A 27,058-nucleotide genomic window follows, 5' to 3' on the forward strand; every position below is an offset into this window, starting at 1 on the left:
CATCAGTAATTCTAATAGCGCCTGCGTGGCCTCGCAGGACCTGGTATGCAGATCTAGTGGACATGTTATCCTGTCCACCTTGGTCTCTGCCTCTGAGACAGGACCTTCTGATTCAGGGTCCTTTCAAACATCAAAATCTAATTTCTCTGAAGCTGACTGCCTGGAGATTGAACGCTTGATTTTATCAAAACGTGGATTCTCTGAGTCAGTAATTGATACCCTGATACAGGCTAGGAAGCCTGTTACCAGAAAGATTTATCATAAAATATGGCGTAAATACCTATATTGGTGCGAATCCAAAGGTTACTCTTGGAGTAAGGTTAGGATTCCTAGGATATTGTCTTTTCTACAGGAGGGTTTAGAAAAGGGTTTATCCGCTAGTTCTTTAAAGGGACAGATCTCAGCTCTGTCCATTTTGTTACACAAACGTCTGTCAGAAGTTCCAGACGTTCAGGCTTTTTGTCAGGCTTTGGGCAGGATTAAGCCTGTTTTTAAAAATGTTGCTCCGCCATGGAGTTTAAACCTTGTTCTTAACGTTTTACAGGGCGTTCCGTTTGAACCCCTTCATTCCGTTGATATAAAATTGTTATCTTGGAAAGTTCTATTTTTAATGGCTATTTCCTCGGCTCGAAGAGTCTCTGAGTTATCAGCCTTACATTGTGATTCTCCTTATCTGATTTTTCACTCGGATAAGGTAGTTCTGCGTACTAAACCTGGGTTCTTACCTAAGGTAGTCACTAACAGGAATATCAATCAGGAGATTGTTGTTCCATCCTTGTGTCCTAATCCTTCCTCAAAGAAGGAACGACTTCTGCACAATCTAGATGTAGTTCGTGCCCTAAAATTTTATTTACAGGCAACTAAAGATTTTCGACAAACATCTTCCCTGTTTGTCGTTTACTCTGGTCAGAGGAGAGGCCAGAAAGCTTCGGCTACCTCTCTCTCTTTTTGGCTTCGTAGCATAATACGTTTAGCCTATGAGACTGCTGGACAGCAGCCTCCTGAAAGAATTACAGCTCATTCCACTAGAGCTGTGGCTTCCACTTGGGCCTTTAAGAATGAGGCCTCTGTTGAACAGATTTGCAAGGCAGCAACTTGGTCTTCGCTTCATACTTTTTCCAAATTTTACAAATTTGACACTTTTGCTTCTTCGGAGGCTATTTTTGGGAGAAAGGTTCTTCAGGCAGTGGTTCGTTCTGTATAAAGATCCTGCATCTCCCTCCCGTCATCCGTGTACTTTTGCTTTGGTATTGGTATCCCAGAAGTAATGATGACCCGTGGACTGATCACACTTAACAGGAGAAAACATAATTTATGCTTACCTGATAAATTCCTTTCTCCTGTAGTGTGATCAGTCCACGGCCCGCCCTGTTTTTTATGACAGGTCTAAATTTTTAAATTATACTCCAGTCACCACTGCACCCTTTAGCTTCTCCTTTCTCGTTGGTTCTTGGTCGAATGACTGGGTGTGACGTAGAGGGGAGGAGCTATATAGCAGCTCTGCTGGGTGATCCTCTTGCACTTCCTGTTGGGGAGGAGTTAATATCCCAGAAGTAATGATGACCCGTGGACTGATCACACTACAGGAGAAAGGAATTTATCAGGTAAGCATAAATTATGTTTTCTAAAATTCTTTTAAGGACCTTGCGGAACTAACAAGTCTTCTTAGATAATCTCATCAGACCAGAGAGCTTTAGATTAGGCCCTTACTAGAATTAGAACTAATTTAGTGGGAAAATTACTTTTTTTGAGGATTTCATTTTAACCCTACTGACCCTGCATTTCTATGTGTTTTAATAAACCCTGCAAAGGGTTAAACACATAGTTACTGTACCGTTCAGGAGCCATAGAAAGCTGCTTGTCCTGAGCAGGCATGGTTGATAAACCAATTAGAGGTGCTAGTCACACAACTCAGCTTTTTGATTGCCACTCCTGATTGGCTCAGTAGCTGTAACAGCAGGACTTTAATTGTGAATTGCACATAGCATTGCAGGGCTACTAATGTTAATATTTTTCCACTATCATTTGGAAATCGATAATTCTAAATGTTGGTTATCCATCCATAAATTAAGTGCATAAGTAAAGTGCATTTTAAATACATCAGTAATATCAGTGGATGTTGCAGTGCAGGTGTGGCCCACAGGAATCCAACATTGTTATATTAATATAGTTTATAACATTTAAACCTCTAAATTTCTGCCTGTTTCTAAGCCACTACAGACAGCCTCTTATAACATGCTTTCTCCTACATTGGTGTGTCCGGTCCACGGCTTCATCCTTACTTGTGGGATATTCTCTTCCCCTACAGGAAATGGCAAAGAGAGCACACAGCAAGAGCTGTCCATATAGTCCCCCCTCTGGCTCTGCCCCCCAGTCATTCTCTTTGCCTGCTCTGAACAAGTAGCATCTCCACGGGGATGGTAAAGAGTATGTGGTGTTAGTTGTAGTTTTATTTCTTCTATCAAGAGTTTGTTATTTTAAAATAGTGCCGGTTTGTACTATTTACTCTACAACAGAAAGTGATGAAGATTTCTGTTAAAAGAGGAGTATGATTTTAGCAACAGTAACTAAAATCCATTGCTGTTCCCACGCAGGACTCTTGAAACCAGAGAACTTCAGTTGGGGGGAACAGTTTGCAGACTTTTCTGCTCCAGGTATGACTAGCCCCTTTTCTAACAAGACATAGTAATGCTAGAAGACTGTCATTTTCCCTTATGGGATCGGTAAGCCATTTTCTTAGACTCATAACAGAATGAAGGCTTATAAATGGGCTCTATACTGGTTGACACTATTGTGGGCTAAATCGATTGATTTATATATTATTTATATGACTTTTGGAGTGTTTTGTGACTTTGAAACACATTTGGGAACGTTTTTATTACGCCTGGCAGTTGTTTAGACACCTAATCTAGTCAGGAAGGCCCCTCCACTCTGGTATGCAGAGGGAGGAGGCCTCATTTTCGCGCCTCAGTTGCGCAGTTACTTTTGGAAGCAGTGCATGCAGCTTCATGTGAGAGGGTCCTGTGGCCATAAAAACGATTTCAAGAAGGCTTATTTCTGTGGTGAATAACCCCCAAGGAAGGTAAAAGCCGCAGCAAAGGCTGTGGCAGGGACTGTAGTGGGTTTAAACTGGTAAATTGAACAATTAGCTCCGGTTTGCTCATTTAAGGGGTTAGAGACTTGAAATTTGGTGTGCAATACTTTCAAAGCATTAAGACACTAGGGTGCAAATTTTGTAAAGATCGGATATTTCCTTCATAGTTTTTCAAACATTCAGAAATAAAGTGTGCTCTTTTTATTATTTAAAGAGACAGTAACGGTTTTGTTTAAAAACGGTTTTATTGCATTAATAGCCTGCCAAAGTCTGTCTAACATGTCTATACCTTCAGATAGCATATGTTCTGTGTGTATGGAGGCCAAGGTGGTTCCCCCTTTAAATGTATGTTCAAATTGTGCCATGGCGTCCAAACAAAGTAAGGACAGTACTGTCACATTTAATAAGGTTGCCCAAGATGATTCTTCAAATGAAGGTAGTGGGGATAGTTCATCATCCTCTCCTTCTGTGTCAACACCAGTTTTGCCCGCGCAGGCGACACCTAGTACATCTAGCGCGCCAATGCTTGTTACTATGCAGCAATTAACTGCAGTAATGGATAATTCTAAAGCAAATCTTTTATCCAAACTGCCAGCATTTCCCAGAAAGCGTAATTGCTCAGTTTTAAATACAGAGGATGAGCAAGTGGGCGCTGACGATAATTTATCTGTTATACCCTCACACCAGTCTGAATTGGCAGTGAGGGAGGGTCTGTCTGAGGGAGAAATTTCTGATTCAGGAAAAGTTTCTCAGCAGGCAGAACCTGATATCGTGGCATTTAAATTTAAGTTAGAACATCTCCGCGCCCTGCTTAAGGAGGTGCTAACTACTCTTGATGATTGTGACTCTTTGTTGATTCCAGAGAAATTGTGCAAAATGGACAAATTCCTAGAGGTCCCTGTGCACGCTGATGCCTTTCCGATACCCAAGAGGGTGGCGGACATAGTGACCAAGGAGTGGGAGAACCCAGGTATACCTTTTGTCCCACCTCCTATATTTAAGAAAATGTTCCCCATTGTCGACCCCAGAAGGGACGCATGGCAAACAGTCCCTAAGGTTGAGGGGGCAGTTTCTACATTGGCCAAGCGCACAACTATTCCCATTGAGGACAGTTGTGCTTTCAAAGATCCTATGGATAAAAAATTGGAACGATTGCTTAAAAAGATATTTGTTCAGCAAGGTTTCCTTCTCCAACCAATTTCGTGCATTATTCCTGTCACCACGGCGGCGTCTTTTTGGTTCGAGGAACTAGAAAATTCGCTCCATAAGGAGACTCCATATAAGGAAGTCATGGACAGAATTCACGCACTAAAGTTGGCTAATTCCTTTATTTTAGATGCCGCTTTTCAATTGGCTAAATTAGCGGCGAAAAATTCAGGTTTTGCTATAGTGGCGCGCAGAGCGCTTTGGCTAAAATCTTGGTCGGCGGATGTGTCGTCCAAGACAAAACTGCTTAATATTCCTTTCAAGGGTAAGACCCTTTTTGGGCCAGAATTGAAGGAGATTATTTCAGATATCACTGGGGGAAAGGGCCATGCCCTCCCACAGGATAGGTCTTTCAAGGCTAAGAACAAGTCTAATTTTCATTCCTTTCGCAATTTCAGGAACGGACCGTCTCCTAACTCTGCAGCCTCTAGACAAGAGGGTAACGCTTCCCAGCCTAAACCAGCATGGAAACCAATGCAAGGCTGGAACAAGGGTAAACAGGCCAAGAAGCCTGCTGCTGCTACCAAGACAGCATGAAGGGGTAGCCCCCGATCCGGGACCGGATCTAGTAGGGGGCAGACCTTCTCTCTTTGCTCAGGCTTGGGCAAGAGATGTTCCGGATCCCTGGGCACTAGAAATAGTCTCTCAGGGGTATCTTCTAGAGTTCAAGGAACTTCCTCCAAGGGGAAGGTTCCACATGTCTCGCTTATCTTCAGACCAGATAAAGAGACAGGCATTCTTACATTGCGTAGGAGACCTATTAAAGATGGGAGTGATACACCCAGTTCCAACAGCGGAACAAGGTCTGGGGTTTTACTCAAACCTGTTCGTAGTTCCCAAAAAAGAGGGAACTTTCAGGCCAATTCTGGATTTAAAAATTCTAAACAAATTCCTCAGAGTTCCATCATTCAAAATGGAAACCATTCGAACGATTTTACCAACAATCCAGGAGGGTCAATACATGACTATCGTGGACTTAAAGGATGCGTACCTACATATTCCTATCCACAAAGATCATCATCACTTCCTAAGGTTCGCCTTTCTGGACAAACATTACCAGTTCGTGGCTCTTCCGTTCGGTTTAGCCACTGCTCCCAGAATTTTCACAAAGGTGCTAGGGTCCCTACTAGCGGTTCTAAGACCGAGGGGCATTGCGGTGGCACCTTACTTAGATGACATACTAATCCAAGCGTCGTCCCTTTCCAGATCAAGGGCTCATACAGACATTGTATTAGCTTTCCTCAGGTCTCACAGGTGGAAGGTGAACGTAGAAAAGAGTTCCCTGTCCCCGTCTACAAGGGTTCCCTTTCTGGGAACAATAATAGATTCTGTAGAAATGAAGATTTTTCTGACAGAGGTCAGAAAATTAAAACTTCTAAACGCTTGTCAAGTTCTTCAATCTATTCCTCAGCCTTCCATAGCTCAGTGCATGGAGGTAATAGGACTAATGGTTGCAGCAATGGACGTGGTTCCTTTTGCTCAAATTCATCTAAGACCATTGCAACTGTGCATGCTCAAACAGTGGAATGGGGATTATGCAGACTTGTCTCCCCAGATTCAAGTAGACCAGGTAACCAGAGACTCACTCCGCTGGTGGTTGACTCAGGATCACCTGTCTCAGGGAATGAGTTTCCGCAGACCAGAGTGGGTCATCGTCAAGACCGACGCCAGTCTCTTAGGCTGGGGCGCGGTCTGGGACTCCCTGAAAGCTCAGGGTCTATGGTCTCGAGAAGAGTCCCTTCTCCCGATAAATATTTTGGAACTGAGAGCGATATTCAATGCGCTCCTGGCCTGGCCTCACCTAGCGAAGGCCAGATTCATAAGATTTCAGTCGGATAACATGACGACTGTAGCGTACATCAATCATCAGGGGGGAACAAAGAGTTCCTTGGCGATGAGAGAGGTATCCAAGATCATCAAATGGGCGGATGATCACTCCTGCCACCTATCTGCAATCCACATCCCAGGGTTAGACAACTGGGAGGCAGATTATTTGAGTCGTCAGACTTTCCATCCGGGGGAGTGGGAACTCCACCCGGAGGTCTTTGCCCAGTTAACTCAACTATGTGGCACTCCAGATATGGATCTGATGGCGTCTCGTCAGAACTTCAAAGTTCCTCGATACGGGTCCAGATCCAGGGATCCCAGGGCGACTCTAGTGGATGCATTAGTGGCGCCTTGGTCATTCAATCTAGCTTATGTGTTTCCACCGTTCCCTCTCCTTCCCAGGCTGGTAGCCAGGATCAAACAGGAGAAGGCCTCGGTGATCCTAATAGCTCCTGCGTGGCCATGCAGGACTTGGTATGCAGACCTGGTGAATATGTCATCGGCTCCACCATGGAAGCTACCTTTGAGACAGGATCTTCTAGTACAAGGTCCATTCGAACATCCAAATCTAGTCTCTCTGCTACTGACTGCTTGGAAATTGAACGCTTGATTCTATCTAAGCGTGGGTTTTCAGATTCAGTTATAGATACTCTGATTCAAGCCAGAAAGCCTGTGACTAGGAAGATTTACCATAAGATATGGCACAAATATATCCGTTGGTGCGAATCCAAGGGTTTTTCTTGGAGTAAAATCAAAATCCCTAGGATTCTTTCCTTTCTCCAAGAGGGTTTGGAGAAAGGTCTGTCAGCTAGTTCTCTAAAGGGACAGATATCTGCTCTGCCAGATGTACAAGCGTTTGTACAGGCGTTAGTCAGAATCAAGCCTGTTTACAGACCTATGACTCCTCCATGGAGTCTAAACTTAGTTCTTTCAGTTCTTCAAGGGGTTCCATTTGAACCTTTGCATTCCATAGATATTAAGTTACTATCTTGGAAAGTTCTGTTTTTAGTTGCTATTTCTTCTGCTAGAAGAGTTTCTGAATTATCTGCTTTGCAGTGTACTTCGCCCTATCTGGTATTTCATGCAGATAAGGTAGTTTTACGTACCAAACCTGGTTTTCTTCCAAAAGTAGTTTCCAACAGGAATATTAACCAGGAAATAGTTGTTCCTTCCCTATGTCCGAATCCAGTTTCAAAGAAGGAACGTTTGTTACACAACCTAGATGTGGTCCGTGCTTTAAAATTCTATTTAGAAGCAACAAATGATTTCAGACAAACATCATCTTTGTTTGTCGTTTATTCTAGTAAGAGGAGAGGGCAGAAAGCTACTGCTACCTCTCTTTCTTTTTGGCTGAAAAGCATCATCCGATTGGCTTATGAGATTGCCGGATGGCAGCCTCCTGAACGAATTACAGCTCACTCTACTAGAGCTGTGGCTTCCACATGGGCCTTTTTGAACGAGGCTTCTGTTGATCAGATCTGTAAGGCAGCGACTTGGTCTTCTCTGCATACTTTTGCCAAATCTTACAAATTCGATACTTATGCTTCTTCGGAGGCTGTTTTTGGGAGAAAGGTTTTGCAAGCCGTGGTGCCTTCCGTTTAGGTAACCTGACTTGCTCCCTCCCTTCATCCGTGTCCTAAAGCTTTGGTATTGGTTCCCACAAGTAAGGATGAAGCCGTGGACCGGACACACCAATGTAGGAGAAAACAGAATTTATGTTTACCTGATAAATTTCTTTCTCCTACGGTGTGTCCGGTCCACGGCCCGCCCTGGCTTTTAGTCAGGTTTGAAATTTTTTTATTCCATACACTACAGTCACCACGGCACCCTATAGTTTCTCCTTTTTCTACTAACCGTCGGTCGAATGACTGGGGGCGGAGCCAGAGGGGGGACTATATGGACAGCTCTTGCTGTGTGCTCTCTTTGCCATTTCCTGTAGGGGAAGAGAATATCCCACAAGTAAGGATGAAGCCGTGGACCGGACACACCGTAGGAGAAAGAAATTTATCAGATAAACATAAATTCTGTTTTTTTATTTGCTTTTCACAACAGGACTGCTAGTTCATGTGAGCCATATAGATAATATTGTGTTCACACCCGTGGAGTTATTTGAAAGTCAACACAGCACTAATTGGCTAAAATGCAAGTCAATAGATAATAAATAAAAAGTCATTTGATCAGGGGACTGTCAGAAGATGCTTAGATACAAGATACAGAGGTAAAAAAAAGTATATTAATATAACACAAGCAGAAATCTGGCTCCAAAAAGAACCAGACACCGCAAACTGCATCTTTCCGCATTTGGAGGCCATCAAAATCTCTGAATGCACATCCCTAATTTTCAGTGTACTTCTACTTGTGAGATCCCCTCTAATTCATATTGGTTTTAATTATTTTCCTTTAACAGGTGAATATCTAATCTGAATGCTTATTATTCTAATCAAAATGAAAGAGGGAGTGATCTCAAACACAAACATACTTTCTTAACTTAAATTTATAAAATATATTAAAGGGACAGGAAAGGCCAAAATTTTCTTACATGATTTGGATAGAACATACAATTTTAAACAACTTTCCAATTTACTCCTATTATCAAATTTGCTTCATTCTCTTGTTATCCTTTGCTGAAGGAACAGCATTGCACTACTGGCAGCAAGATGAACACATCTAATTCATATCACAAATACCCTGTATGCCTCTGTATAACAAACGTACCTATTCAATAGTGCAACGACAATAAAGAGGGCTATTATAGCATCCCAATCCAATGTTAAACGTCCCAGCGTGCAATTACACTTCTAAACAATGCAGACCCTTAAGCATCTTTACTCACTGTGTTTCCTCTTACATGCCTATAGCTGCCCCCACACCTTCTTGGTTTCTTATGAGATTTTGGATATCCTTGATCCTTCCAGCTTACCTCGGCACTTGGTATAAACAATAAATACCCACTGTAAGCACTTTATCCACGTTGTAAGTTGTTCACTGCACCGGTTGGATGGGGGTATAAACAAGACTTCTCTCTTGTTTCTCTCTTCGATCTTGTTTTCTGCAGTCACTGCTGGTTCTAGCCTCTGTTTTGTTGCGGTCATCACAGGGTGTGTGCCTGTTTGTAAAAATCAAGCTCTTCCTTGCTTGTATAGATATAACATTAAACAAGATATCACCAGGCACCAATAAATATAAAGATGATTTATTTCTATACCTTTCTGATGCGTTTCGGCTTCTCTAACGTGCCGTAATCATGTTCTATGATTACGGCGCGCTAGAGAAGCCGAAAAGCATCAGACCAAGTCTGTACTGGAATATTTTTAAAGATTGAGAAATAAATCATCTTTACATTTATTGGTGCCTGGTCATATCTTGTTTAATGTTATGAACACATCTAGTCAGCCAATCACAAAAGACAAATGTGTGCAGGCACCAATTAGCATCAGCTCCCACTAGTGTAGGATATGTGCATATTCTTTTTCAACAAGGGATACCAAGAGAACAAAGCACATTTGATACCCTCCGGTAATTAACCGATGCAGAGAGGTTGGCATGGGAGGGTTAGGAGGGAGGCTGTGGGCGGCCCATTGCTGGAGGGGGACGGGTGGGACCACTAAGCTACAGAAAATAAAAAAAATTGAGCTGCATCGGCAGGGAGGGGGAATGAGGGAGAGGGGGAACCTATGTGGTGTCCAATGTGGGAAAGGGATAAGGGTAATGAGGTGGGGACATGCTACACTACACAAAAAAAAATAACGGCTAATAGGTAGAGGGGGGGGGGGGTTAGAGAGCTGTTTGGGGGAATCAGGGAGGTTGAGTTGTAAGGGGGGGATCCTACACTGCAGAAAATATATATATTTAAAAAAAAGCCTTTTATTTTTATACTTGCAGACTTTCTGCCAGTACTTAAGATGGGGGTTACCATTGGGGGGTGGGAAGGGAAGAGAGCTGTTTGAGAGAGGGATCACGGGGTGGCATGTATCAGGTGGGAGGGTTATCTATACACTAAAGCTAAAATTAACCCTACAAGCTACCTAATTAACCCCTTCACTGCTGGGCACAATTCAAGTATGGTGCACATCTGCAATTAGCGGCCTTCTAATTACCAAAAAGCAATGCCAAAGCCATATATGTCTGCTCTTTCTGAACAAAGGGGATCACAGAGAAGTATTTACAACCATTTTTGCTATGATTGCACAAACTGTTTGTAAATAATTTCAGTGAGAAACCAAAAGTTTGTGAAAAAGTGAACATTTTGTTTTATTTTATTGCATTTGGTGGAGAAAAAGGTGGCATGAAATATACCAAAATGGGTTTAGATCAATACTTTGGTCTGTCTACTAAAAAAATATATAGTTTTAATAAGTAAATATTAAAAAAAGGCTATATTTCTGTTTAAATGGAGTGATGGCAAAAATGCTAAAATTACTCTGGTCTTTTGGGGAAGTTTTAGTCTGAAATTTCTGGTCCGTTAAGGGGGTAAACATTGGGTATTTCTAAACTCAGGACAAAATTTAGAAACTATTTAGCATGGGTGTTGGTAGTTGTAGATGTGTAACATATTTTGGGGGTCAAAGTTAGAAAAAATTGGTTTTTTGAAAAGAAAATAAAAAAATGTTCATACTAATTAATAAAAACAAATGTATAGTAAATTATATGATATGAAAATAATGGTGTCTTTAGAAAGTCAATTTAATGGCGAGAAAAACGGTATATAATATGTGTGGGTACAGTAAATGAGTAAGAGGAAAATTACAGCTAAACACAAAACGCAGAAATGTAAAAACTGCCCTGGTCCTTAACAGTAAGAAAATTGAAAAACGCTCTGGTCACTAAGGGGTTAAACAGTAAATGTAAAATTGACTTCTGCAGCCATTCGTTTTAAAACATGTATATTATATGTCTGTGCCCTTTGCTGGCCTGCAGTTTGGTTTATTAGTCTTGTGGCTGATCTTGTGACATCTCATTTGTGTTTTGTTAAAATGTTAAATCAGCTACTTCTCTGTTTTTATTTAAAGAAAGTTCTGATCTGTGGTGATATCTAAGCCTTAAATTACATAATGAGCGCTTTCATTCCTCAGGAGATGAAAGAAATGTCAAAATGATGTTGCTTAATTGTATTGTTATCATTTTCAGAAGGCTCAATTACGTATGTAAAAATAAGTGACCCTTTTAAAATAATGTTTCTCTTGTTAAGTGTATCCAGTCCACGGATCATCCATTACTTGTGGGATATTCTCCTTCCCAACAGGAAGTTGCAAGAGGATCACCCACAGCAGAGCTGCTATATAGCTCCTCCCCTCACTGCCATATCCAGTCATTCTCTTGCAACTCTCAACTAAGATGGAGGTTGTAAGAGGACTGTGGTGTTTTATACTTAGTTTATTTCTTCAATCAAAAGTTTGTTATTTTTAAATGGTACCGGAGTGTACTGTTTATCTCAGGCAGTATTTAGAAGAAGAATCTGCCTGCGTTTTCTATGATCTTAGCAGAAGTAACTAAGATCCTTTGCTGTTATCACATATTCTGAGGAGTGAGGTAACTTCAGAGGGGGAATAGCGTGCAGGTTTTCCTGTAATAAGGTATGTGCAGTTAAAATATTTTTCTAGGGATGGAATTTGCTAGAAAATGCTGCTGATACCGAAGTAATGTAAGTAAAGCCTTAAATACAGTGATAGCGACTGGTATCAGGCTTATTAATAGAGATACATACTCTTATAAAAGTGTATTTTAAAACGTTTGCTGGCATGTTTAATCGTTTTTTACATATGTTTGGTGATAAAACTTATTGGGGCCTAGTTTTTTCCACATGGCTGGCTTGAATTTTGCCTAGAAACAGTTCCCTGAGGCTTCCCACTGTTGTAATATGAGTGGGAGGGGCCTATTTTGGCGTTTTTTTGCACAGCAAAAATTACAGACACAGACATCCAGTTTCTTCCCGCATGATCCAGGACTTCCCTGAAGGGCTCAAAAGGCTTCAAAAGTCGTATTGAGGGAGGTAAAAAGCCACAGTAGAGCTGTGGCAGTTGTTGTGACTGTAGTGGGTGCAATGCTCTGCTAACTTATTACATACACTGTAAAAATTTCGTTAGTGTAACTGCATTTTTTCACTGTTATTTCAAAATTTGGGATAATTTGTGTTTCTTAAAGGCGCAGTAACGTTTTTTATATTGCTTGTAAACTTGTTTTAAAGTGTTTTCCAAGCTTGCTAGTCTCATTGCTAGTCTGTTTAAACACAGAGGAACATACTTGTTCATTATGTTTGAAAGCCATGGTGGAGCCCCATAGGAGAATGTGTACTAAATGTATTGATTTCACCTTAAACAGTAAAGATCAGTCTTTATCTATAAAAGAATTATCACCAGAGGGTTCTGTCGAGGGGGAAGTTATGCCGACTAACTCTCCCCACGTGTCAGACCCTTCGCCTCCAGCTCAGGGGACGCACGCTAATATTGCGCCAATTACATCAGGGACGCCCATAGCGATTACCTTGCAGGACATGGCTGCAATCATGAATAATACCCTGTCAGAGGTATTATCTAGATTGCCTGAATTAAGAGGCAAGCGCGATAGCTCTGGGGTTAGGAGAGATACAGAGCGCGCAAATGCTGTTAGAGCCATGTCTGATACTGCGTCACAGTATGCAGAACATGAGGACGGAGAGCTTCAGTCTGTGGGTGACATCTCTGACTCGGGGAAACCTGATTCAGAGATTTCTAATTTTAAATTTAAGCTTGAGAACCTCCGTGTATTGCTTGGGGAGGTATTAGCTGCTCTGAATGACTGTAACACAGTTGCAATTCCAGAGAAATTGTGTAGGCTGGATAGATACTATGCGGTGCCGGTGTGTACTGACGTTTTTCCTATACCTAAAAGGCTTACAGAAATTATTAGCAAGGAGTGGGATAGACCCGGTGTGCCCTTTTCCCCACCTCCTATATTTAGAAAAATGTTTCCAATAGACGCCACTACACAGGACTTATGGCAGACGGTCCCTAAGGTGGAGGGAGCAGTTTCTACTTTAGCAAAGCGTACCACTATCCCGGTTGAGGACAGTTGTGCTTTTTCAGATCCAGTGGATAAAAAATTGGAGGGTTACCTTAAGAAAATGTTTATTCAACAAGGTTTTATTTTACAGCCCCTTGCATGCATTGCGCCTGTCACTGCTGCGGCGGCATTCTGGTTTGAGGCCCTGGAAGAGGCCATCCAGACAGCTCCATTGAATGAAATTATTGACAAGCTTAGAACGCTTAAGCTAGCTAACTCATTTGTTTCTGATGCCATTGTTCATTTGACTAAACTAACGGCTAAGAATTCCGGATTCGCCATCCAGGCGCGTAGGGCGCTATGGCTTAAATCCTGGTCAGCTGACGTGACTTCAAATTCTAAATTACTCAACATTCCTTTCAAGGGGCAGACCTTATTCGGGCCTGGCTTGAAGGAAATTATTGCTGACATTACTGGAGGCAAGGGTCATACCCTTCCTCAGGACAGGGCCAAATCAAAAGCCAAACAGTCTAATTTTCGTGCCTTTCGAAATTTCAAGGCATGAGCAGCATCAACTTCCTCCGCTTCAAAACAAGAGGGAACTGTTGCTCATTCCAGACAGGCCTGGAAACCTAACCAGTCCAGGAACAAGGGCAAGCAGACCAGAAAGCCTGCTGCTGCCCCCAAGACAGCATGAAGGAACGGCCCCCTATCCGGAAACGGATCTAGTTGGGGGCAGACTTTCTCTCTTCGCCCAGGCGTGGGCAAGAGATGTTCAGGATCCCTGGGCGTTGGAGATCATATCTCAGCGATATCTTCTGGACTTCAAAGCTTCTCCACAAGGCAGATTTCATCTTTCAAGGTTATCAGCAAACCAGATAAAGAAAGAGGCATTCCTAAGCTGTTTGCAAGACCTCCTAGTAATGGGAGTGATCCATCCAGTTCCGCGGACGGAACAAGGACAGGGATTTTATTCAAATCTGTTTGTGGTTCCCAAGAAAGAGGGAACCTTCAGACCAATCTTGGATCTAAAGATCTTAAACAAATTCCTCAGAGTTCCATCATTCAAAATGGAAACTATTCGGACCATCCTTCCCATGATCCAAGAGGGTCAGTACATGACCACAGTGGACTTAAAGGATGCCTACCTTCACATACCGATTCACAAAGATCATCATCGGTTCCTAAGGTTTGCCTTTCTAGACAGGCATTACCAATTTGTAGCTCTTCCCTTCGGGTTGGCCACTGCCCCGAGAATTTTTACAAAGGTTCTGGGCTCACTTCTGGCGGTTCTAAGACCGCGAGGCATAGCGGTGGCTCCGTATCTAGACGACATCCTGATACAGGCGTCAAGCTTTCAAATTGCCAAGTCTCATACAGAGATAGTTCTGGCATTTCTGAGGTCGCATGGGTGGAAAGTGAACGTGGAAAAGAGTTCTCTATCCCCACTCACAAGAGTCTCCTTCCTAGGGACTCTTATAGATTCTGTAGAGATGAAAATTTACCTGACGGAGTCCAGGTTATCAAAACTTCTAAATGCTTGCCGTGTCCTTCATTCCATTCCACGCCCGTCAGTGGCTCAGTGCATGGAAGTAATCGGCTTAATGGTAGCGGCAATGGACATAGTCCTCTCTCTCCTTTTGGCTTCGGAGCATAATACGCTTAGCCTATGAGACTGCTGGACAGCAGCCCCCTGAAAGGATTACAGCTCATTCTACTAGAGCTGTGGCTTCCACCTGGGCCTTTAAAAATGAGGCCTCTGTTGAACAGATTTGCAAGGCTGTAACTTGGTCTTCCCTTAATACTTTTTCCAAATTTTACAAATTTGATACTTTTGCTTCTTCGGAGGCTGTTTTTGGGAGAAAGGTACTACAGGCAGTGGTTCCTTCCGTTTAAGTTCCTGCCTTGTCCCTCCCATCATCCGTGTACTTTAGCTTTGGTATTGGTATCCCACAAGTAATGGATGATCCGTGGACTGACTACACTTAACAAGAGAAAACATAATTTATGCTTACCTGATAAATTTATTTCTCTTGTAGTGTGTCCAGTCCACGGCCCGCCCTGTCCTTTTAAGGCAGGTCTAAATTTTAATTAAACTACAGTCACCACTGCACCCTATGGTTTCTCCTTTCTTGTCTTGTTTCGGTCGAATGACTGGATATGGCAGTGAGGGGAGGAGCTATATAGCATCTTCTGTGGGTGATCCTCTTGCAACTTCCTGTTGGGAAGGAGAATATCCCACAAGTAATGGATGATCCGTGGACTGGATACACTACAAGAGAAATAAATTTATCAGGTAAGCATAAATTATGTTTTTGTTGCTCTGTCATAGGTTTGAGCCGAATGTTAGAAATTACAAGTAATTTAGCAAGAAACTTTGAAGCAAACTACTACTCTGAAGGCTTTGATTGGTCATATGCACTGTGCAGAAATTACATTTTTACCCGTTTTATTCAAGAAATAAAATTAAAGGGACGTGAAACCCAAAATGTTTCTTTCATGATTCAGTGCATACAGTTTAAAAAAAAGTTATGTTTAGTTCCGTTATTAAATTTGCTTTGTTTTTATGTTTATTCTTTGTTGAAGCGCTATCTAGATAAGTAATGTGTACACGTCTTGAGCATTACATGGCAGGAAAAAGTGATGCCATGTAGCGCTGCATTGCAAATGTATCACAATCTTACAAAATTGGTGCCATTATAGTGCTGCAGACACGTTCACATTCCGGAATTTACATATCTGCTTTTCAACAAAGAATACTAAGAAAATGAAAATTGGATAATAAAAGTTAATTGGAAATTGGTTTTAAAATTGTCTGTTCTAACTTCTATCAGAATCATGAAAGAAAAAAATAGGTTTTACTTCCCTTTAATAGATTTTCCAAATTAATTTAGGCCATGGAACCTAATAACCGCTCGCTACCCACAAGTCCTTGCAAGGTATCTGAAATGCCTCTTTTTTTTGTTTCCTTACAGACCCAGCTAAATTTTTATAATCTTTCTAATTTCTGTTATCCTGTTAAACTCTGTTCTCTTTGTATCTCTTTTGCTGAAGAGTAAACCTAGATAGGGTTAAATGGGCTTAAGAGTGTGCACATGCTTTTTTGCATTCTATGGAAGCAGCGTTTGCTATAAAGTATAACATCGCTGCAAACATTGTTTCTAGCTAGGCATGTGCATTCAGAAGATTCGGAAGGAAACAAATGGGGAAGATGGCAGTTCTTAGCAGCATTTGGCTACTTTGGGAGCCGTATTTCTTGTGAAAGTGCAACACATTAAGATCTGCGCAAATCCAGAGTTTAATACGCAGCACTTTTACAAAAAAAAGTTCAGCTCTGAAAATAGCTGCTCCTTAAAAATCTTCCAAATGCACATGCCTATTTCTAATACTGCTCCTATAAAGCACTATGCTAGTATACTCATGTTACTAAGCTACAATAAAGGACCACTCAGTGCAGTAGAACTACATATTTCACAAGTACATAATAAAGACAATGCAATAACACTTACTCTGAATTTCAAATAAGCTGTAGATTTTTTTTCTCTCCCAAATTTATTTTTTCTCCCATTTTTCTGGCCCCTTGTGTCATGTAACAGACATCAGCCAATCACAGACTAGTATATGTATGTACACCCTGTGAGCTTGTGCACATGCTCAGTAGGATCTTGTTCCCCAGAAAGTGTGGATATAAAAAAAAATTTGATAATGAAAGTAAATTGGAAAGGGTCTTTAAACTGCCTGTTCTTTTCTTTTTGACTTGAGTGTCCCTTTAACATTTTATGCATCTTTTTATGAGCACCTTAAACCATAAATCTGGTATTAAAGGGACATTTAAGTCAAAATTAAACGTATGATTCGGACAGAGCAGGCAATTCTAAACCACTTTCCAATTTGCTTCTATTAGAAAATTTGCTTTGTTCTTTTTGTATCCTTTGTTCAAGTGGGCTCAGGAGCAGCAATACACTACTGGGAGCTAGCTGAACACATCTGGTGAGCCAATGACTAGAGACAAGTATGTGCAGACACTAATCACCAGCTACCTCCCAATAGTGCATTGCTGCTCCTGAGCCTACCTAGGTATGCTTTTAAACAAAGGGTACCAAGAGAACAAAGCTAATTTGATAATAGAAGTACATTTTAAAGTTTTTTTTAAAATTGCACGCTCCCCCTCTTTCCTCCTCCTCTTACCTGCTTTTTTCTGAGTTCACTTTTGTTTGTTTCAACTATTCATTGTGGATAGCATTAGTATACCTTGCCCTGCAGTAGAAAACTTTTAAGAGTAATGTTTCCTATCCTACTTGTAGTTTGGGATCAGCATCGCTACAAAAGTCCTTTTATGTACGCACTATTAGGATGTGAGGGCTCCTTTCCTGGAAGTCAGGAGGTGAACAGAAAAGCAGTAGTGAGGCAACATGCGGTTGAAACCTTTATTAAAATTGTGGATGCAGAGGTTCATTCTCTAATAAATACGAACTCCACAAGATCCACTATGTCAAATCTGTCCAAAGGAAAAAAATCAGTGTCTTAAAGGGACAATAAACACTGAGATTGTAGTATGAAATGATAAATTATTTATTTTGTCCCTTTTTCCTATAATTCCATTCTGAAATTGTGAGCTTTTTAGTTCCTGTTAGAAATGGAAATGCAGAGCACTGTTGTATTCTCCACAGCCATTGGCTACACACTCTAGTGACCTCTTTATACCTGTCCCCATTGTTTTATAGACACTAAAACTTTACACTTATTTTTGTCAATATTTAAACAGCTAATAAAACTTTAAAAAATACATCTACATGTTATTATCAGCCTAATCTTTTCTTGGAATGCATCATTCTATCTAGCATTTATCTAATGTTTAATGTCCCTTTAAAGGGTCTGGAAAAGGATATATCCATCACTATTATGGACACTGTTGAACGATGTAGAGACTTAAGAAAAATTGGACTCTAACCCCATTTGTATAAAAAAAAAAAAAATTGAAAAGGATTTTAGATCTGGGTTTTAGTAATAAATTGTGTGAATTTTTGTTACCTCAACATCGTGTATTCCTACAATTCTACATAATACCTAAAGTACACAACAATCTGCGAAATCCACCGGGTCGGCAATTAGATCCCTGCGGCACAATTTTTGGATAAAGTACTAGCCCCATTGGTTACAAAAGGGAGTTCATATATTAGGGACACCGCACACTTCATTGATAATATTCGACAGTTTGTAAATGTGAATGAATATGTTTTGTTGGCAACCTGGGATGTGACTTCCCTGTACACTTTCATTCCACATGTGGGATTGGCTAGTATACAGGGAGCTCTGGTGGCTAGCCAACGGTATACTCACAGCCAGCTTGAATTTCTTTATGCAATTATTAGACTTGGTATTGTCTAATAACTTTTTTTCTGTTTGAAAATTGCTTTTCCATCTTAATGGGAGGAGAGTCCACTGCTTCATTCATTACTTGTGGGAAATAAGAAGCTGGCCACCAGGAGAAGGCAAAGACACCCCAGCCAAAGGCTTAAATACCTCCCCCACTCCCCTCATCCCCCAGTCATTCTTTGCCTTTCGTCACAGGAGGTTGGCAGAGAAGTGTCGGAAGATTCGGAGTAGTCTCTTATGGAGGATAGTATTCTTCGAAGTGGGACTGGAGTTTTAAGTAATCCTGTCAGCCTCTCAGTGAGAGCATGGATGAAAGTTAGAGTCTGGAGATGCAGGGAGTGTCGTCTCTGCGAAACCATCCCAACTCATATTAACAGCTCCTGGGCAATCAGTGTTAACGAGTTTCGCTGCCTGCCTTTATTCTCTCAAGTCCATGTCAGGAGCGAGGCTACTAACCTGTCACACTTGAAGGACTGTGTGTGTGATCATTTCATTTATATACATATGATAACGCAAGAAGACAGGGTCACAGTGTGTCTCCTTTTATCTGATGGAATCAAGGGTTAATATCCCTGGAAGGGGGATTATTGAACGGGGGGATTTATGCATAATATCTTTATTGTGTTAATGCTATGTCATGTGTGAGATGAGGCTCTAGCATTGTGTGAACACTCGGGTGAAGATCGGTGCAGCCTTTTTTGGCGCGCTTTCTCTATGACCGGGTGTGGCCTCTTCAACTTCCTCTTTCCTGATCGGCATTTGCAGGAGATGTGTAACGGTTTCTCTGTGGTCCGGGTCATAGGAGGTAGTGAGTGCCCCGGCCATTGGTGTATAAAGGTGCCATTTAATCTATCTCGGTCCGTATTAAAGGCGCAAGCTATGGAGGACTCTGATATGTTAGTGGATACTCCCTCTTTAATTAAATCTAATGCCTGTGTTTATTGTGAGGAGGTACAGGTTGAACCGCCTGCTCAACTGTGTTCCACATGCTTTGATAAAATTACAATATCCAAGAAGAATAAGATATTTAGCACTACTGAGCCGTCCACCTCTGAGGGTTCTCTGTGCCGCGATATGTGTTCCCCACATTCATCTCCGATTGCACATGCAGCTCCCCAAGGCCCAACTAAACTAATCCTCCCACAGGAGGGGTCTCGTGGCCGCCAGATTTCACTGCCCAGTTGCAAGAGGCGGTTTCTGTGGCCTTCCATGCCCTACCACGCCCTGCGAAGCGCAAGCAAAGGAATAGACATAGCTTTCCGTCCCAGGGGTCATCTACTCCGTTGGATCTCTCTGATAGATTATCCGACGAGGAGGACACCGACAAGGAGGCCGCCTTTGACTCGTTGGAGGGCGCTCTCTCCGGGACGGAATCAGCGTCTTCTAAACCTCCAGCTACGGAGGAGCCAGATTTAAAGTTAAAGATGGAGCATTTGTGCTTTTTATTGAAAGAAGTGCTTGCTACATTGGAGGTTCTGGAACTGAAACTTCCGGAAGAACCTTTGATCCCTAAACTAGATAGGGTTTATGAGGACAGGGTGGTGCCTCAGACCTTCCCAGTCCCCGTGAAGATGGCTACGATTATTGAGAATTGGTGGGAGAAACTGGGTTCATCCTTTTCTCCTTCTACCTCTTTTAAAAAGCTTTTCCCCGTTCCGGACTCTCAGCTTGAACTATGGGGGGCTATTCCTAAGGTGGATTGAGCGATCTTCACGCTCGCTAAGCACACAACTATTCCCCTCGATAAAAAGTTGGAATCCATGTTGAGAAGGGGAAAGTCCTTTTTGGTCCAGGCCTGGACTCTATCATATCCACGGTCATGGGAGGCAAGGGTGCTTTCCTTCCGCAGGATAAGAACAAGCCTAAGGGCTCTACTTTTCGTCCCTTTCGTTCGGACAAGTCTCAATGCCAGCAGTCTGCTGCGAAGACCAAGCAGTCCAAGGGATCTTGGAAGCCAGCTAACTCTTGGAACAAGCAGATCAAGAAGCCCGCTGAGACAAAGTCGGCATGAAGGGGTGGCCCCCGATCCGTCGCTGGATTGAGTAGGGGGCAGACTATCACTGTTTGCAGAGGCCTGGATGAGAGACGTACAGGATCCTTGGGTTCTGGAGGTTATCACCCAGGGTTACAGGATAGGATTCAGGTCTCATCCGCCCAGGAGCAGATTCCTCCTGTCAAACCTATCCTCAAGACCAGAGAAGAGAGACGCCTTTCTAGAGTGCGTGAGGGATCTCTCTTCTCTGAGTAATTGTCCCAGTACCTCTAGCGGAAAGAGGTCTAGGGTACTATTCAAACCTTTTTGTGGTCCCAAAGAAGGAGGGCACGTTCCGCCCAATTCTAGATCTAAAGTACCTAAACAAGTTTCTGTCTGTCCCATTGTTTAAAATGGAGACGATCAGATCGATCCTGCCCCTAGTTCAAGAGGGGCAATTTATGACGACAACTACCTTCACGTGCTAATCCACAAGGACCATGTCAGGTTCCTAAGATTTGTGTTTCTTGACCAACATTTCCAGTTTGCGGTAGCGAGAGCCAGAGGTATTGCTGCGGCTTCTTATCTGGACAATATTCTGGTTCAGGCTCCGTTTTGCAATCTCGCGGAGGACCACTCAAGGGCTCTTCTTCTTCTCCTTTGATCCCATGGATGGAAGATAAACAAGGAAAGAGTTCTCTGGTGCCCAGCAACAGGGTGGAGTTCCTGGGTACGATAATAGATTCTATATCAATAAAGATATTCTTGACAGAGCAGAGACGTTCCAAGATTGCGACCAGCTGCCTTGCCCTTCAGACCTCCTCAAGGCCATCTGTGTCCAGGTGTATGGAGGTGATTGGGCTCATGGTATCCAGCATAGATGTCATTCCTTTCGCCAGGTTCCATCTCAGACTTCTTCAGTTATGCATGTTGAGACAATGGAACAGCGATCACTCAGATCTATCCCAACAGATCTCTCTGGACAACCGGGTAAGGGGAATCCCTCTCTTGATGGATCCGCCCGGGACAGCTGGCCCAGGGGACATCCTTCTTGAGGCCATCCTGTGAGATTGTGACAATGGGGAGCTGTTTGGGGTGTCAGAAGGGCACAGGGCAAGTGGACTCGAGAGGAGTTGAGACTACCCATAAATATTCTGGAACTTTGTGCGATATTCAACGCTCTGAGGGCTTGGCCCCACCTGGGGTCATCCCGATTCATCAGATTCCATTCGGACAACATTAACTTTGTGGCTTACATAAACCATTGGGGGGGGACGAGAAGCTCCCTTGCCCTGAGGGAAGTGTCTCCGATTCTGGAATGGACAGAGACTCGCAATTGTTCGCTCTCAGCGATCCACTTCCGGGTGTGAAAAACTGGGAAGCGGACTTTCTCAGCAGACAATCGTTTCATCCGGGGGAATGGTCTCTCCATCATGAGGTGTTTGCGGAGATCTGCAACAGATGGGGGATGCCGGAGTTAGACCTCATGGCATCCAGACTCAACTTCAGGCTACCCAGATACGGGTCGCGGTCCAGGGACCCACAGGCAGAGCTGATAGATGCCTTAGCGGTGCCTTGAGAGTTGAATCCAATTTACATTTTTCCACTGTTGCCACTTTTTCCTCGAGTGGTGGCCCGCATCAAACAGGAACAAACTTCGACCATTCTGATTGCACCGTTGTGGCCGCGGAGGATGTGGTTTGCGGATCTGGTGGGGATGTTATTCTCTCCTCCATGGAGGTTGCCCTGTCGCAGAGATCTGCTGGTTTAGGGTCCCTTTCTACACCAAAATCTTGATTCTCTGAGGCTGACTGCGTGGAGATTGAACGCCTAGTCTTGGCCAAGAGAGGTTTTTCTGAGAGAGTGTGGCTGACCTACTTATCCTGGTGTGAAGAACATGGATATCCTTGGCACAAGGTTAGGGTATCCAGGATTCTGGCCTTTCTCCAGGATGGTCTGGATAAGGGTCTTGCCGCCAGTTCCTTAAAGGGACAGATTTCAGCGTTATCGGTGCTGTTACACAAGAAGCTAGCGGAGCTTCCTGATATTCATTCATTTGATCAGACCTGTCTTTAGAAATTCGTCTCCTCCTTGGAGTTAAAATTTGGTTCTTAAGGTGTTGCAGAGGGCTCCGTTTGAGCCTATGCATGCGCTTGACATTAAGATTCTTTCCTGGAAGGTTCTATTTCTTCTTGCTATTGCTTCGGCTCGCAGAATCTCTGAGTTGGAGGCCATGCAATCTGAGCCCCCTTACCTGGTTTTTCACGCTGATAAAGCTGTGCTTCGCACTGGGTTGGGATTTCTTTCTAAGGTGGTGTCAGATCGTAACGTCAATCAAGAGTCTGTAGTTCCTTCTTTGTGTCCTAACCCTTCTTCGTCTAAGGGAAGGTTACTGCATAACTTGGATGTGGTTCGAGCCTTGAAGTTTTATCTTCAGGCCACGAAAGATTTTAGACAGACTTTGTCTTTATTTGTGGTGTATTTAGGGAAGCATAGGGGGCAGAGGGCCTCTTCCATTTCTCTGTCCTTTTGGTTGAGGAGCATTATCCTTTTGGCCTCCTCAGAGGATTACGGCTCACTCAACTAGAGCTGTGGCTCTTCTTGGGCCTTTAAGAACGAGGCCTCTGTGAAGCAGATTTGTAAGGCAGCTACTTGGTCCTCTTTACATACTTTTACAAAGTTTTACAAATTTGATGTTTTTGCTTTGGCGAGAGAGGTTCTGCAGGCTGTGGTGCCCTCAGTATAGGGTCCGCCTCCTTTACCACCCTCCTGTTTTTTTCAGTGTCCTCTAGTGCTTGGGTATTTGTTCCCACAACTAATAAATAAAGCAGTGGACTCTCCTCCTATTAAGATGGAAAACATAAAGTAAGCTTACCTGATAATTTAATTTCCATCTGTGGGAGGAGAGTCCACTGCTCCTGCCCGTTTGCTCCCGTGGGCGGACCTAAATTTTAATATTATTCTTCTGGCACCATTTATACCCTGATATTTCTCCTACTGTTCCTTGTTCCCTTGGCAGAATGACTGGGGGATGAGGCGAGTGGGGGAGGTATTTAAGACTTTGGCTGGGGTGTCTTTGCCTCCTCCTGGTGGCAGGTTCTTATTTCCCACAAGTAATGAATGAAGCAGTGGACTCTCCTCCCACAGATGGAAATGAAATTATCAGGTAAGCATACTTTGTTTTTCTTTAGAAAAAAAATGGAACAGCAATGGGGTCAAATGTGGCCCCAGCTTATGCTTAACAACCAACGATCGATGCACCCAGAAAGCAGGCAGTGGACAGTAAAGATCCATGACACAGGCAGATGAATAAAGGCAGAGTTTATTACTCCAATTTCCTCCAAGTAGCGTGTCACAGCAAATACATTCACAGCTGTGACAGTAAAAACTGCATATGTTGAAAAAGACAGGCAGCTCAGGTCAAACGCCTTTCATATGTTACAACATGACTCTCTCAATGACCATTGAATCTCCCATAGTACACTGCTATCTTTTATACACCTGATAAAACTCCTCCCATATATCAATAGTCAAATCACAATGTATGGGTAGTAAAGCAGGTTAATATGTGTGATTAAAGGGATATGTGACGTTGCACTACAGCACGCTGCATTTATTGCACCAGTACAGCTGACAGTGGTGTACACGTCATTGTGACGCCAAGAGGGGGTGTGTTCCTTATGCGAAGATCACTGCGGTCTGCCGTCTACCACACTGAGTGAATGTCAGAGTGCTTCCCTGAAGTTTGTATGTACCCAGCTTATGCTTGTTTGGTTATGGATACTATTGAAGAACAGTATGTGTATACTCACCCCCTGTACCAGCAGTTGTGCCTGGGGTGGTTCTGCTACATTGATGATTTGTTCATTGTGTGGCAGGTCACGCAGGACCAACTGGTGGAACTTAGGGGGGATATTAAGAGGAAAGTTAGCTTTTTGAAATTTAGTACCAAGATTGATTATAACCATATTGAATTTTTGGATATTATGATTTTTAAAAGTAATGGAATCTTGGAGACAGATTTGTTTATGAAACCTACTGACATACATACATATACATAGTTACAAACATTGTTGCCATAGAATGCTACAGACACTATGCAACAGCAGAGTTTGCAACTATGCATGACAGTGCTATAAACATTGTTGCAGATGGCTATGAACATGTGCACACTTATGAGCTCACCTAGGATTACTCTTTAAAGGGACAGTCTACAACTTAGTAAACTTAGTCTTACTTTAGATTAAGCTGCAAATATCTTCCTGCACTCCTTTCTATATCATGCAGCAGTAAAAGTAAAAAAAAAAGTTATTTTAAAATTAATATTGTTTCTGGTCACTTTTAAATGGCTGCCAAGCTCTGCCCACTGATGATATCACAATCTGAACTGTATCTATGCACTCTGCTGAATTGTACTGACAGTCTGTTGAATCCAATTAGTGAGTCTTTTGTAACTAGTAAAGCCTTTAATGCAGGCCAGATCGTGATGTCATCAGTGGGCAGAGCTTGGCAGCCATTTTAAAGTGACCGGAAACGATATTCATTTAAAAATTACTTTTTTTTACTGTTACTGCTGTATGATATAGAAAGGGTGCAGGATGATATGTGTGTGTGTAAGACTTTAAGATAAAGAAGGTGTAGACTTTCCCTTTAACAAAGGATACCAGGGAAGTAAAAAAAAATCGATGATAACCATAAATTGGAAAGTTGTTGAAAAATACATGATTCAGATTGAGCATGCAATTTTGAAGTTTGACTTAATTCTCAAATTAAAGGGCCATTATAGTGTTAAAAAATGACATGCTATAATGCTGTAGAACATGTAATTTTAACCCTAGCGATGCTGTAATGCTATGTGATTAACCCCTCGTCCACTAGAGCTTGTAATTTTAATACTGTAATGGCTCTTTAATTTTGACTTCTATGTCCCTTTTAAAGTGGTCTCACAACCAGACAGGCAGTATAAGTAGACTACTACCCTAGCTAAGCTTAGTCCTCTTATTTGTAGTTCATCTTTTTTTCTCCCCTGCAAATTAAACGGACATGACCCAAACATTGTCTTTCCTGATTCAGATAGAAGTAAATTGGAAAGTTGTTTAAAATGCTCTATTTTCAATTTTGCTTCATTCTCTTGACTTCCTTTAGTGAAGATGCAGTAATGCACTACTGAGAACTATCTGAACACATTAGTAAACCAATGACAAAATGCATATATGTGCAGCCACCAATCAGCATCTAGCTCCCAGCTCCTTAACCTACATAGGTATTTGTTTCAAGAAAGGTTACCTAGAGAAAAAAAGCAAATTACATCCTAGAAGTAAATTAGAATGTTGTTTAAAATTGTATGCTCTATCTGAAGCAAGAAAGACATTTTGGGGTTTCATGTCCCTGAGCTCTTTTTTGTCAAAATGCAGATGCAGCTTTACACTGCAGGTTCACTCATGGCGGTGTTTAATCACCCCAAACTCATTTGTTTTGGGTGATTGACAGGCCCTGCTCTCACATTGTTGGTTGCCAATAGCATGAGGTGGGGCTGCATGAGCATTTGCCTGAGCAATAAAAAAATGTGGGCAGCAGACACTGCTTGGCTTCTGTTTGCCCGCCCCAAACATAAATTAAGCCCTCTGTATAAATAAACATTTTTATATCGGCACTTTTTATCTCTCACTAAACAAATCAATTTTTCTTTTTTTCCCCCTCCTAGGTTCTTGTCCCATGCAAGGGGAGCCTTTCAAGCAAAATCCAAACCACTTGTCTTTTTGAATCCTATGTTTTAAAGCCTGCAGAAGAAGGTTATAAAACAGAAAATGGAAGGGTAATTCAGTTTTATTCATGTTCATTAGTTTAATTTAATTTGATTTTCTTGCCCAATGGACTGAAAACTAATTCATTTTATGAGTTTTGTTTTTGAATTGGGTTTTGATTTTCTAAAATTAAATTACCAACCTACATTTGGTGCATTTTCAGATTATTATATTTAACCAATTTGCTGCTAATGGCATTCATTTAACTTAGAGGCAAATGCTTCTGAATACTGCTACATATAAGATCAACAAAATCTTTTTAAATTAAATAGAAACTAACATTGTAATGTGTGTGTGAAAAGCAGCATAATTAAATCTCACATAGAGAAATGTGGCTAACCCACTGTTTCCCTATATTGATATCTATACACTGCATGTGTGTGTATGTGTATATATATATATATATATATATATATATAGAGAGAGAGAGAGAGAGAGAGAGAGAGAGAGAGAGAGAGAGAGAGATCTGAATAGATCAACAACAGAACAAAAGGAAGCAGTCAGATTCAACTTGAGTAAAAAAGAGAGAGCAGCCATGAAGAGTTTGACTGAAGATAACACTTCCAAAATCTCAATTCATCAGAGTAGTAAAAAAATAACACAGATGAAAGCAAGCAGAAATACAAGTGGAGGAGATGAGACAACGTTTCCTACAGAGGGGGTACCATAATCGACTTCTAAATGAACATATATCTGCATTGAATAACAAGGATGTTAGAAACAAAAAGATGAATGTAATGAGTGAGGACAAAATTACCCTGGCTATGACATACTCAGCAGATAAAAATGAGTCTGGTAGAA

General features: G+C 42.0%; 1 protein-coding gene across 1 annotated transcript in view; it reads left to right on the plus strand.

The window, feature by feature from the left end:
* The window catches only part of ANKRD27 (ankyrin repeat domain 27), a 393,642-nt gene that overhangs the window by 83,547 nt on the left and 283,037 nt on the right, over positions 1-27,058 (plus strand). The window contains exon 3 of the mRNA XM_053701675.1: positions 26,158-26,268. Coding sequence (XP_053557650.1) covers positions 26,158-26,268 — 111 coding nt within the window. The remainder of the gene's footprint in view (positions 1-26,157; positions 26,269-27,058) is intronic.

Source organism: Bombina bombina, chromosome 1 (assembly GCF_027579735.1).
Source record: "Bombina bombina isolate aBomBom1 chromosome 1, aBomBom1.pri, whole genome shotgun sequence".
Classification (NCBI taxonomy): Eukaryota; Metazoa; Chordata; class Amphibia; order Anura; family Bombinatoridae; genus Bombina; species Bombina bombina.